This window comes from Vigna unguiculata, chromosome 11 (assembly GCF_037176805.1).
Source record: "Vigna unguiculata cultivar grain cowpea cultivar isolate G323 ecotype 2 chromosome 11, ASM3717680v1, whole genome shotgun sequence".
In the NCBI taxonomy this organism is placed as follows: domain Eukaryota; kingdom Viridiplantae; phylum Streptophyta; class Magnoliopsida; order Fabales; family Fabaceae; genus Vigna; species Vigna unguiculata.
The window spans coordinates 24,185,199-24,200,355 of record NC_140802.1 but is presented as its reverse complement, the minus strand read 5'-3'; the positions used below and the strand labels follow the sequence as shown (position 1 = coordinate 24,200,355).

Below are 15,157 nucleotides of genomic sequence, written 5' to 3'. Positions count from 1 at the left end.
GGAAATCACACCCACATCTTTTTACTTGGTAAGTTTTCATTTTTGAGGTCGAAAATTTTCTTGTTGAGGAGTATGTAAAGCCCACTTTATTCTGCCCTTTTATTTTTAAAGGTTGCCCCAAACTATTGGGCCTAAGGGTTGGCCCAAAGGGGCAACAGACCCTAAGTCTGCCCTAATGCTCCATCCCCTTTCACTTTGTAGAAACAGTTCCTCCATTCCTTCATAGAGCAGCCACAAATCCTCTGCTAGGGTTCTGAAGTTTAGTTAGATTTGAGTCGGTTTGGCCTTGTTTTACCACGTAAGTTGTTCACGAACCCTTAACCTTCATCCCTGGTTTAGTTTCTCGTGTTTCCTGTTAGGGCTCTATGTAATTAATCTTGTGCCTCATATATGTTAGGGTTTCTCAGATCTTAAATCTGCTCCGGGAGTGCTCGTACTCATTCGCTTCAGTGTCAGAGTTGTTTGGCTAACCCTTTCCAGGTAAGGGAAGCTAGAAAGCTTTCTATTTGTTGCGATCGATGCTTGTTTTGCTTCTGTTTCGTGATTTCTGAGCTTGTATGCTACTGTGGATGCATGTGCTGGTTGATGCTATTGTTTGGGTAGGAAAAGTGTAGTTGTTGCAGGATGAACAATGGGCAAGACCTGTTATTCTCGCCCAAGCGACCGTGTCTCACCTAGGCGAACCTTGTAGAGAACAAACCCCAACTCGCGCTCGAGCTCTTGCTCAGGCGGAGGGTCTTAGTTTTTAGCGAGGTACTATCTCGCTCAGGCGAGAGATGCTCGTCTAAGAGAGAACGCGTGGGAGCTCGAGGTGTGTTGTTGCAGTTGCAGCCTAGGCGAGGGACCTCAACTTTGGGTGAGTAGTGGGCTCGCTCAGGAGAGGGAGGGCTCATCTAAGCGAGTGCGTGAAAAACCTCTCATGGCCTCTGTCGTGATCTCGCCTAAGCGAGGGCCTGTCGCTTAAATGAGGGAACCCCTCCCACCTGAGCGAGGGCTACTGGCTTGAGCGAGATGCGTTGTAGGCTTTGTTGTTTACTTCGCTTGGGTACTATATAATTGTTTGGGTGACTGATTGATATGTTTTAAGTATGAAGTATAAGAAATGGCATGGAATATATGTAGATACGAATTGAATTGATATGTTGGTGTGACCTTGGTATGTAAAGTGAATGAGATGGGTTATATTAAATGGTAATGATATTGGTATGAGATGAGACTCTATATTCATGAAACTGGAACAATGAGATGGCATGGGTTCAACATGGAATACGAATGGAAAGTGGTTACAAATGTTGACATTAGGTTTGAATGCATGATTATTATTATTTGGTTGTTTGAATGTATTTGGTACGTGTCAGTGCGTAATTCCGTGAAATCTCTAGGTGAGGTTTCACGGTCGTGCTTCAGTGGTCGGGACGTAATTTCCATGGCCCCTGTTAGTGGGTGTCCCTGGTGGTGCCCCATCTATGTAACTTGGTAAGGATCGCATCCTGACACTCTAAGGGGTCAGTTAGTCTCACTTAGAGCAGACTGACTCTTGTGGTGAGAGTAACAGGAGGCCAAAACTCATTAAGGGCTAACCTTGTGTGTGGGGGATTGATTCATCGTAACACTTGTAACACATAGCTCGGGAGTGAGCAGAGGTATCCACCACAAGTGCAAGCATCCGTTGAATCCGACCATATTATATGTATCCGGATGAGTCGAGTCGAGTCTTAGTGTATTGATTGGAAGGTCATAACATACTTGGGTGATGTATGTATATTGGACTGTGAAAGTATATCTGATTGCATGATAAAATCTTTTGGCTCTAATTTACCCTTTGCTTGTTTGATTGCTTTGTATGTTGCTCTTCTACTCTTGCGATAATCATCAATTTATTGATGGGAGCAGATGCAAGAGGTACTCGTGGTCAACGGGAGAGAGACGATTTTGCTGCATAGTCTACTTGGCCTGGGCTTCATGTTCTTTTTGGACTTTTATTTGGGGCCATGGCCCATGTATTAGCCTGTCTTTTAGATTTCTATATGATTCTAGTAAACTTTATAACTTGTTTCTTCTAGGGCATCGTGGTGTGCCTTGGGTGGTAAGAAGTGGTGTTTAAAGTCCAAAACTGCGCTAAAATATTATTTAGTGTGATGCTTTCTTTAATTTCGTTTATTAAACTAAATAGGGCGTTACAATTTGTCGTAGAAAAAAATATTAAAATGTATAAATGAAAGTAACATATTTTAATAAAAGAATATTTATAAAATAACATAGTAAAAAAATTTATAGTTAATAATTACTTTTTAAACTTTTTTTTAGAACAATTTTCAAATTTTCGTTATTAATTATTTTTGTAAAAATAATTTCAAAAGCCATATTTTTACATCATTTTCATGATTAAGTTGAAAAATAAATTACGGACATAATTGTAATCTTGATATCACGCTCAAACCATTGCATAACATAGATGATTGAAAAATAGAGGAATTTCCCTCTTCATTTCCTCTCTCTCCCTCAACGTTGATTGGAGGGAGAGGGAGAGGATGAATTCAAGTGGATTAGAGTGTCAACCTTTTCTTGTTCACTTTAAGGGGATTAAAGGTGAAAGAGGGTGGATTTTAATAAGGCTGTCAAAATGGGTTGGAACCCGCGAGCCAACCCCGTTCACCACGGGTTTGGGTCGGGTTGGGTTGAAATTTTTTTACAAATTTCAATACGGGTTGATTTTTGACCCGGCTCACGTAGAACCCGGATCACCCGGGTTGAACCCGTGGTCAGCTGGGTTGGCTCACCAACCCGTACATAAAGGGGTCACCCAAGTTTTTTTATTTTTTTATTAAGTTGGGTTTTACATTTCGGTCATGTTAGGTTGTTTTTTTATCAACCACATAAATAATTTGCATTTTTTTTATTTTGGTTTGTAGTTGGATTGTATTAAAGTTTATTTAGATTTTAATTAGAATTAAAATTTAGTTTTGACTGAAAAAAAAATAAGAAAATAATATTTTTTTAATTAAGTGAACCCGTGAGCCAACCCGTTTAACCCGCTAACCCGTGGTGGGCCGGGTCGGGTTCGAATTTTTTTGGCTCATTAAAAATTGAGCCAGGTTGGGTTGGTTCACTAAATCATCAACGCGTGGTGGGTCGAGCCAGGTCGGGTCGGGTTACCTGTTTTGATAACTCTAGATTTAGAGTAATGTTTGTTAAAATTTGTGAGTGATTTGATGAATGTGATAGATTAAAAATTATATTTAAATCACAAAAAAACAAGATTACCAAATTGTCCTTTATTTTAAAATGATTAAAAATTATCATTGTATAAGTTTGATTTGTTGTAGAAAAAAAAATATTAATATGTATGAATGAAAATAAAATATTTTATTAAAATAATATTTATAAAATAATGTATTAAAAAAATTTAAATTAATAATTACTTTTTAAACCTTATTTTAGAACAATTATCAAATTTTTGTTATTAATTATTTTTGTAAAAATAATTTGAAAAGTCATATTTTTATATCATTTTCATAATTATGCTGAAAAATAAATTACGGACATAATTGTAATCTTGATATCACCTTGAAACCATTGTATCAGAGAGATGATTGAAAAATAGAGGAATTACCCTCTTCCTTCCCCTTTCTCTCCATCAAGGTTGATTGCAGGGAGAGGGACATGATGACATTATGTGGATTACAATGTGAAATTTGTGTTGTTCACTTTAAGTTGACTAAAGGTGAAAGTGGTTGGATTTAAAGTAAAGTTTGTTAAAGTTTAAGAGTGATTTGCTGGATGTGATAGATTAAAAATTATATTTAAATTAAGGAAAAAAAAGATTACCAAATTGTTCTTTGTTTTAAAAATAATTAAAAATTATCATTATATAAGTTTGACTTGTCGTAGAAAATTATTAAAATGTATAAATGAAAGTAACATATTTTAATAAAAAAATATTTATAAAATAATGTAATAAAAAAATTGATAATTAATAATTACTTTTTAAACCATATTTTATAAAAAATTTTCAAATTTTCGTTATTCATTATTTTTGTAAAAATGATTTTAAAAGCCATATTTTTACATCATTTTCACAATTAAGTTGAAAAATAAATTGTGGACATAATTGTAATCTTGATATCACCCTCAAACCATTGCATAACATAGATGATTTAAAAATAGAGGAATTTCCCTCTTCCTTCCCCTCTCTCACTCAACGTTGATTAGAGGAAGAGCGAGAGGATGAATTCGAGTGGATTAGAGTGTGAAAATTTTCTTATTCACTTTAAGGGGATTAAATGTGAAAGTGAGTGGATTTAGAATAAATTTTGTTGAAGTTTGTGAGTGATTTGATCGATGTGATAGATTAAAAATTATATTTAAATCAAGAAAAAACAAGATTATCAAATTGTTCTTTATTTAATTGCGGACATAAATTGTAATCTTGATTTCACCCTCAAACCATTGCATAATAGAGATGATTGAAGAATAGAGGAATTTCCCTCTTCCTTCCCCTCTCTCTCCCTCAACGTTGATTGGAGGGAGAGGGAGAGGATGAATTCAAGTGGATGTGAAGCTTGTCTTGTTCACTTTAAGGGGATTAAAGGTAAAATTGAGTGGATTTAGAGTAAATTTTGTTGAAATTTATGAGTGATTTGATGGATGTGATAGATTAAAAATTATATTTAAATCAAGAAAAAACAAGATTACCAAATTGTCCTTTATTTTAAATACGATTAAAAATTATGATTATATAAGTTTGATTTGTTTTAGAACAATTATTAGTTTGTATAAATTAAAATAACATATTTCATTAAAACAATATTTATAAAATAATTTAATAAAAAAATTATAATTAATAATTACTTTTTAAATCTTATTTTATAACAATTTTAAAATTTTCGTTATGAATTATTATTGTAAAAATAATTTCAAAAGCCATATTTTTACATCATTTTCATAATTAAGTTGAAAAATAAATTCCGGACATATTTGTAATCTTGATATTAGCCTCAAATCATTACATAACATAGATGATCGAATAATAGAGGAATTTCCCTCTTCGTTCCCCTCTCTCTCCGTCAAGGTTGATTCGAGGGAGAGGGAGATGATGAATTCAAGTGGATTAGAGTGTGAAGTTTGTATTGTTCACTTTAAGTGGATTAAAGGTGAAAGAGTGTGAATTTAGAGTAAAGTTTGTGAGTGATTTAATGGATGTGATAGATTAAAATTTATATTTAAATCAAGGAAAAACAAGATTACCAAATTGTGCTTTATTTTAAAAATGATTAAAAATTGTGATTGTATAAGTTTGATTTGTGTAGGAAAAATATTAATGTGTAAATGAAAACAAAATATTTTATTAAAAAATATTTATAAAATAATGTAATAAAAAAATTGATAATTACTTTTTAAACCTTATTTTAGAATAATTTTCAAATTTTCGTTATTAATTGTGTTTGTAAAAATAATTTCAAAAGCCATATTTTTAAACCATTTTCATAATAAAGTTGAAAAATAAATGGCGGAAATATTGTAATCTTTATCTCACCCTCAAATCATTGCATAACAAAGATGATTGAAAAATAGTGTAATTTTCATTTTCCTTCCCCTCCCTCCGTCAAGGTTTATTAGAATTGGAGAGATGATCAATTCAAGTGGATTAGAGTGTGAAGTTTGTGTTGCTCACTTTAAATAGATCAACGATGAAAGAGGGTAGTTTTAGAATAAAGTTTGTTAAAGTTTGTGAGTGATTTGATGGATGTGATAGATTAAAAATTATATTTAAATAAAGGAAAAACAAGATTACCAAATTGTGCTTTATTTTAAAAATGGTTAAAAATTATCGTTGTATAAGTTTAATTTGTGTAGAAAAAATATTAATGTGTAAATGAAAATAAAATATTTTATTAAAAAATAATTTATAAAATAATGTAATAAAAAAATTTATAATTAATAATTACTTTTTAAACCTTATTTTAGAACAATTTTCAAATTTTAGTTATTAATTGTGTTTGTAAAAATAATTTCAAAAGCCATATTTTTACATCATTTTCTTAATTAAGCTGAAAAATAAATTGCGGACCTAATAGTATACTTGATATCACCCTCAAACCATTGCATAACAGAGATGATTGAAAAATAGAAAAAATTTCATCTTCCTTACCCTCTCTCTCCGTCAAATAGAAAAATAGAGTAAAGTTTGTTAAATTTTGTTAAAGTTTGTGAGTGATTTGATGGATGTGATAAATTAAAAATTATATTTAAATCAAGGAAAAACGAGATTACCAAATTATGCTTTATTTTAAAAATGATTAAAAATTATTATTGTATAAGTTTGATTTGGGGTAGAAAAAATATTATTATGTAAAAATGAAAATAAAATATTTTAATAAAAAAATATTTATAAAATAATGCAATAAAAAAATTTATAATTAATAATTACTTTTTAAACATTATTTTTGAAGAATTTTCAAACTTTCGTTATGACATATTTTTGTAACAATAATTTCATAAGTCATATTTTTCCATCATTTTCATAATTAAGCTGAAAAATAAATTGTGGACATAATTGAAAACTTGATATCACCCTCAAACCATTGCATATCAGAGATGATTGAAAAATACAAAAATTTCCATCTTCGTTCCCCTCTCTCTCCGTCAAGGTTGATTCGAGGGAGAGCGAGATGATGAATTCAAGTGGATTAAAGTGTGAAGTTTGTATTGTTCACTTTAAGTGGATTAAAGGTGAAAGAGTGTGAATTTAGAGTAAAGTTTGTGAGTGATTTCATGGATGTGATAGATTAAAATTTATATTTAAATCAAGGAAAAACAAGATTACCAAATTGTGCTTTATTTTAAAAATGATTAAAAATTGTGATTGTATAAGTTTGATTTGTGTAGGAAAAATATTAATGTGTAAATGAAAACAAAATATTTTATTAAAAAATATTTATAAAATAATGTAATAAAAAAATTGATAATTACTTTTTAAACCTTATTTTAGAATAATTTTCAAATTTTCGTTATTAATTGTGTTTGTAAAAATAATTTCAAAAGCCATATTTTTACATCATTTTCATAATAAAGTTGAAAAATAAATGGCGGAAATATTGTAATCTTTATCTCACCCTCAAATCATTGCATAACAAAGATGATTGAAAAATAGTGTAATTTTCATTTTCCTTCCCCTCCCTCCGTCAAGGTTTATTAGAAGCGGAGAGATGATCAATTCAAGTGGATTAGAGTGTGAAGTTTGTGTTGCTCACTTTAAATAGATTAACGATGAAAGAGGGTAGTTTTAGAATAAAGTTTGTTAAAGTTTGTGAGTGATTTGATGGATGTGATAGATTAAAAATTATATTTAAATAAAGGAAAAACAAGATTACCAAATTGTGCTTTATTTTAAAAATGGTTAAAAATTATCGTTGTATAAGTTTAATTTGTGTAGAAAAAATATTAATGTGTAAATGAAAATAAAATATTTTATTAAAAAATAATTTATAAAATAATGTAATAAAAAAATTTATAATTAATAATTACTTTTTAAACCTTATTTTAGAACAATTTTCAAATTTTAGTTATTAATTGTGTTTGTAAAAATAATTTCAAAAGCCATATTTTTACATCATTTTCTTAATTAAGCTGAAAAATAAATTGCGGACCTAATAGTATACTTGATATCACCCTCAAACCATTGCATAACAGAGATGATTGAAAAATAGAAAAAATTTCATCTTCCTTACCCTCTCTCTCCGTCAAATAGAAAAATAGAGTAAAGTTTGTTAAATTTTGTTAAAGTTTGTGAGTGATTTGATGGATGTGATAAATTAAAAATTATATTTAAATCAAGGAAAAACGAGATTACCAAATTATGCTTTATTTTAAAAATGATTAAAAATTATTATTGTATAAGTTTGATTTGGGGTAGAAAAAATATTATTATGTAAAAATGAAAATAAAATATTTTAATAAAAAAATATTTATAAAATAATGCAATAAAAAAATTTATAATTAATAATTACTTTTTAAACATTATTTTTGAAGAATTTTCAAACTTTCGTTATGACATATTTTTGTAACAATAATTTCATAAGTCATATTTTTCCATCATTTTCATAATTAAGCTGAAAAATAAATTGTGGACATAATTGAAAACTTGATATCACCCTCAAACCATTGCATATCAGAGATGATTGAAAAATACAAAAATTTCCATCTTCGTTCCCCTCTCTCCGTCAAGGTTGATTCGAGGGAGAGCGAGATGATGAATTCAAGTGGATTAGAGTGTGAAGTTTGTATTGTTCACTTTAAGTGGATTAAAGGTGAAAGAGTGTGAATTTAGAGTAAAGTTTGTGAGTGATTTCATGGATGTGATAGATTAAAATTTATATTTAAATCAAGGAAAAACAAGATTACCAAATTGTGCTTTATTTTAAAAATGATTAAAAATTGTGATTGTATAAGTTTGATTTGTGTAGGAAAAATATTAATGTGTAAATGAAAACAAAATATTTTATTAAAAAATATTTATAAAATAATGTAATAAAAAAATTGATAATTACTTTTTAAACCTTATTTTAGAATAATTTTCAAATTTTCGTTATTAATTGTGTTTGTAAAAATAATTTCAAAAGCCATATTTTTACATCATTTTCATAATAAAGTTGAAAAATAAATGGCGGAAATATTGTAATCTTTATCTCACCCTCAAATCATTGCATAACAAAGATGATTGAAAAATAGTGTAATTTTCATTTTCCTTCCCCTCCCTCCGTCAATGTTTATTAGAAGCGGAGAGATGATCAATTCAAGTGGATTAGAGTGTGAAGTTTGTGTTGCTCACTTTAAATAGATTAACGATGAAAGAGGGTAGTTTTAGAATAAAGTTTGTTAAAGTTTGTGAGTGATTTGATGGATGTGATAGATTAAAAATTATATTTAAATAAAGGAAAAACAAGATTACCAAATTGTGCTTTATTTTAAAAATGGTTAAAAATTATCGTTGTATAAGTTTAATTTGTGTAGAAAAAATATTAATGTGTAAATGAAAATAAAATATTTTATTAAAAAATAATTTATAAAATAATGTAATAAAAAAATTTATAATTAATAATTACTTTTTAAACCTTATTTTAGAACAATTTTCAAATTTTAGTTATTAATTGTGTTTGTAAAAATAATTTCAAAAGCCATATTTTTACATCATTTTCTTAATTAAGCTGAAAAATAAATTGCGGACCTAATAGTATACTTGATATCACCCTCAAACCATTGCATAACAGAGATGATTGAAAAATAGAAAAAATTTCATCTTCCTTACCCTCTCTCTCCGTCAAATAGAAAAATAGAGTAAAGTTTGTTAAATTTTGTTAAAGTTTGTGAGTGATTTGATGGATGTGATAAATTAAAAATTATATTTAAATCAAGGAAAAACGAGATTACCAAATTATGCTTTATTTTAAAAATGATTAAAAATTATTATTGTATAAGTTTGATTTGGGGTAGAAAAAATATTATTATGTAAAAATGAAAATAAAATATTTTAATAAAAAAATATTTATAAAATAATGCAATAAAAAAATTTATAATTAATAATTACTTTTTAAACATTATTTTTGAAGAATTTTCAAACTTTCGTTATGACATATTTTTGTAACAATAATTTCATAAGTCATATTTTTCCATCATTTTCATAATTAAGCTGAAAAATAAATTGTGGACATAATTGAAAACTTGATATCACCCTCAAACCATTGCATATCAGAGATGATTGAAAAATACAAAAATTTCCATCTTCGTTCCCCTCTCTCTCCGTCAAGGTTGATTCGAGGGAGAGCGAGATGATGAATTCAAGTGGATTAGAGTGTGAAGTTTGTATTGTTCACTTTAAGTGGATTAAAGGTGAAAGAGTGTGAATTTAGAGTAAAGTTTGTGAGTGATTTCATGGATGTGATAGATTAAAATTTATATTTAAATCAAGGAAAAACAAGATTACCAAATTGTGCTTTATTTTAAAAATGATTAAAAATTGTGATTGTATAAGTTTGATTTGTGTAGGAAAAATATTAATGTGTAAATGAAAACAAAATATTTTATTAAAAAATATTTATAAAATAATGTAATAAAAAAATTGATAATTACTTTTTAAACCTTATTTTAGAACAATTTTCAAATTTTCGTTATTAATTGTGTTTGTAAAAATAATTTCAAAAGCCATATTTTTACATTATTTTCATAATTAAGTTGAAAAATAAATGGCGGAAATATTGTAATCTTTATCTCACCCTCAAATCATTGCATAACAAAGATGATTGAAAAATAGTGTAATTTTCATTTTCCTTCCCCTCTCTCCGTCAAGGTTTATTAGAAGCGGAGAGATGATCAATTCAAGTGGATTAGAGTGTGAAGTTTGTGTTGCTCACTTTAAATAGATTAACGGTGAAAGAGGGTAGTTTTAGAGTAAAGTTTATTAAAGTTTGTGAGTGATTTGATAGATGTGATAGATTAAAAATTATATTTAAATAAAGAAAAAACAAGATTACCAAATTGTGCTTTATTTTAAAAATGGTTAAAAATTATCATTGTATAAGTTTAATTTGTGTAGAAAAAATATTAATGTGTAAATGAAAATAAAATATTTTATTAAAAAATAATTTATAAAATAATGTAATAAAAAAATTTATAATTAATAATTACTTTTTAAACCTTATTTTAGAACAATTTTCAAATTTTAGTTATTAATTGTGTTTGTAAAAATAATTTCAAAAGCCATATTTTTACATCATTTTCATAATTAAATTGAAAAATAAACGGCGGACCTAATAGTATACTTGATATCACCCTCAAACCATTGCATAACAGAGATGATTGAAAAATAGAAAAAATTTCATCTTCATTACCCTCTCTCTGTCAAGGTTGATTGGAAGGAAAAAGATGATCAATTGAAGTGAATTAGAGTATGAAGTTTGTGTTGTTCACTTTAAATAGATTAAAGGTGAAAGATGGTGGATTTCGAGTAAAGTTTGTTAAAGTTTGTGAGTGATTTGATGGATATGATAGATTAAAAATTATATTTAAATCAAGCAAAAATAAAATTACCCAATTGTTGTTTATTTTAAAAATGATTAAAAGTTATCATTGTATAAGTTTGATTTGTGTTAGAAAAAATATTAATATGTATAAATGAAAATAAAATATTTGAATAAAAAATATTTATAAAATAATGTAATAAAAAATTTTACAGTTAATAATTACTTTATAAACCTTATTTTGTAACAATTTTTCAATTTTCGTTATTAATTATTTTTGTAAAAATAATTTCAAAAGGCATATTTTTACATCATTATCGTTATTAAGCTGAAAAATAAATTGTGAACATAATTGTAATCTTGATATCACCCTCAAACCATTGCATAACATAAGATTATTGAAAAATAGAGAAATTTCTATCTTCCTTCCCCTCTTTCCCTCAACGTTGATTGGAGGGAGAGGGAGATGATGAATTCAAGTGGATTAGAGTAGGAGTGTCAAAACGGGCCAACCCGGCCCGTTTTTGCCCGGCTCGTTTTTGGCCCGTTTTAAATGGGTCGGGCTGGCCCGACAAGTCGAAACGGGTTGCTTTTTTGGGCCCGGCCCGCGGGCTGGCGGGCCGACTGGTATGTTCTTTTTGTGGCCCAAAATCAGATTTTAATTCTTTTCATTTCAAATTTAGTTGACTACATTAACCTGTATATAAATGTACTAGTACTACATATGCATTAATACAACAATAACCTGCGCAGTGACTATAATAATAGTTAGGGTGGTCTGCATTATGTAACACAACCAAAGATACAACAGTGAAAAGTCAACACAGAAGGAAACATTTGGAAAACATGCAAATATGCTTACATTAACAGACTGCATATGCATTAATACAACAATAGTCCATCATCACAAAGTCCAAACAAATTGAAATGATTAAAAACAAAATGTAAATGACGTTTGGCTCTTTCATAGTCATCATCAAGGTCACAGTTGCAGTTGCAACATCAATAACATGTCTGAATGAGAGTACTTTAGGCATGGAACATAACCAAAGTGCAAGCTACATAAAAAAACAGAAGCATTAATTATCACAGTGAATATACAAATACAATGTGCTATAGAAGCATATAAACCCTCCAAATCAGTTTGATCACAGATCAAATAAAAGGAAGGCACGAACATGCAGAGGATAGTATCATAGTACACACATCAATTTGATCACAGACTCAGTGGCAGTAGTTATTTCATCATAGTGGCAAGAAAATAACTAAGTTATATTAACTAAGTATCTGTAATTTATATTAACTAAGTTACTCACCTTCAATTTTCATCAATATCCAATTCAGTGCCAGGGTTATTAGATGCAGCCTTAGAAGTACTACCCTCAGCTATTCCATTGTCATCATCATCATCATCTTAAAAAAATACATGGATTTATTATTGAAAGTATTATTGAAAATATTTAAGTCAGAATTGAAAATTCAAAAGTTACCATATTCACGAAACCCATGCATCCATCTGCTAGTACAAATAATTGCTTCAACATGTTTTGACAATAGACGACTTCTATACTTATTCAAGATCCTTGAACCAAAGCTGAAAGCAGATTCAGATGCAACAGTAGTGATTGGGATGCTCAGCAAGTCCCTAGCCATGATTGACAAATCTGAGAAACGTTGACTATTACTCTTCCACCATTCAAGAACATCCATACTTTCAGTAATATCAGCATTCAATGTTGGCTCATCCAAGTATATGTCAAGTTGGTTCTTCCCCGTATTAACAGAAGCTTGAATCTTGCGTTGTTTTAATTCCTAACATAAAAACCATAATCATAGTTTAATCAATAAGTTTATGCATAGTAATTTATGTATTAGAAAGTAATATGACTTACATGAAGTGCATTGGACTTGATAGAATCAATTGAGGATGATGTTGTTGACATATGCATAACACTTTAGGGGATTGGAAGTGTCATTCTTGGAGCAATATTCAGAGAATAACTTGTACAATTTTTCTTTAATCTTCTCTAACTTTGCTTCCCAAGTTAGAGGATCTATCTTCTAAAAGCAATAGCCCAATGTTTCCAACTTCATCCTTGGGTCTAAAATTGCCCGAAATGCAAGGATAGTGCTATATTCATCCCAGTATTTATCAAACTTTACCAACATCCTTTCAGCCATATCTATGATAACTTCTTCTTCATCTTTTAAGCTTTCCAGTAAATGGGTTTGGATGGTCCACACTTGTAAAAAGTACAAGTTTGATGTAGGGTAGCATGTGGCAGAAATCATATTTGTGATCTCATAAAAGGGCATTAAGAAAACACAGATTTTTTTCACTCTTTTCCATTTCTCATCACACAGACAATACTTATAATTCTCATCAACCAAGTGCAAACTTCCAAACACTCGTTTATATTTGAGGGCACTTTCAAGCATAAAAGAAGTAGAGTTCCACCTTGTAGGAACATCTATACACAAAGCAGTTTTTGCATCAATGTCCCTTAATTTTTCAATGCATTGTTTAAACTTCATCATCCTACTTTCAAAACCCTTTACATACTTTATGCTCTCCCTAATATGATCTAATGAATCACCAAGAGCTTTTAGTCCTTCTTGCACAATCAAGTTAAGAATGTGTGCACAACAACAAATATGCATAAACTCACCATCACATACCAAAGAATTTTGCTAAAGAAGCTCACTTTTTAAAGTTCTAATCAGAACATCATTAGTAGATGCATTATCCAAAGTCAAAGAAAATATTCTTTTTTCAATTCCCCAATCATGCAAAAATCCATTTATTTTCTTTGACAGCTTAAAGCCAGTGTGAGGTGGAGGGAAGTGGCAAAAGTTCAAAATTTTAGAGCACAATTTCCAATTTGTGTTAACATAATGTGCTGTCAGAACAATATATCACTCACCAGTTATAGAAGTCCACAAATCGGATGTCAAACAAATCCTATTTCTGATTTTCCTGAACTCCTCCTTTAGCATGTCTTTTTCTTTCATATGTATTTTCATGACATCACTCTTTATTGTATTTCTAGAAACTAAACATGCATCAGGATTGATATAGCTTATCCAAATTCTAAGAGCTTCATACTCAACAAAGTTAAAAGGTAAATTGTGTTGGATAATTAAATTGGCACACAACTCACGGCAAACCATTGGATCTATTCTTCTAGCTTTTAACTTTCCTTGCCCATCCACTATCATTTGCCTAACATCTTCAAATTTAAGTTTAGTACATTTCTCCATGTGACGCTTCAGATGAGATGTGCCATAGTTTTTACTACCAATAACATATTTTTTGTTGCACCCATTACACTTTTCCCTCTCTTTTCCATCATCACCAGCCCCAATCCTTGTAAAATATTTCCATATATCAGAAGTTCTTGACTTCTCAGTTTTCTTACTACTAGAGGATTCTCTAAGTTTTACACTATCATCCATATCCTCTTCAACCGCATCAACATTCTCAGACTCATTACACACATTTTCAGTTTCATGATCTTTACTTGGAGGAGGACTACTATTAGACTCATGCTCATCCATGATATTAAATCTGGTTCACTAAATCCTAACACAAACAAATCAAATAGAATAACAAAACTCAGTAAAAAAAACACAAACAAGAACCCAAGGATTCAAAATCCATGTAATGAAAATTTAAAGCTACATGAAATGGTCCATCCAATCATGGGCACATAGACAAGATCTATTATCGTGTTCATACGCAAAGTTATTGACTCTTCTACAATGTTACATCAAACTTACAGCAAAAGGTTAATATTGTTCAAAGTTAGGATGTCAACTGAACCAGATTGCATACATAAAATCATGAGAATTGTGTGAAGATTGAACAAATCAAATTCCGCATTTGTGTTTTAAAATATAACAATTAGAAAATTGAGTTCAAAATCCATGAAAATATGAGTAAAACCTTATGCTGAGAGCACTAAAACGATTACCAAATACAAGTTCATACATCTGTGAAATAGTTTAGAACACTCGAAGTCTGTAAACTGTAGAGTTTCTACATATCCACGGTTCTGACGAACTGAAAAGGTTCAGAACCATTTTCTCTAACATGAGAGAAAATTATTGAAAGGGATAAAACAACCAGACATTTTTCAATC

At 29.5% G+C, this 15,157-nt stretch overlaps 1 protein-coding gene across 1 annotated transcript; it reads right to left on the bottom strand.

The window, feature by feature from the left end:
• Positions 1-12,333: 12,333 nt before the first annotated feature.
• On the bottom strand, positions 12,334-14,573 carry LOC114169112 (zinc finger BED domain-containing protein RICESLEEPER 3-like). The gene is made up of 4 exons (XM_085669262.1): positions 13,940-14,573; positions 13,128-13,627; positions 12,506-12,827; positions 12,334-12,428 (listed from the first exon to the last, which is right to left on the bottom strand). Exons 1-4 carry the CDS (start codon positions 14,571-14,573, stop codon positions 12,334-12,336), a joined length of 1,551 nt encoding a protein of 516 aa, XP_085525388.1.
• Positions 14,574-15,157: the final 584 nt, after the last annotated feature.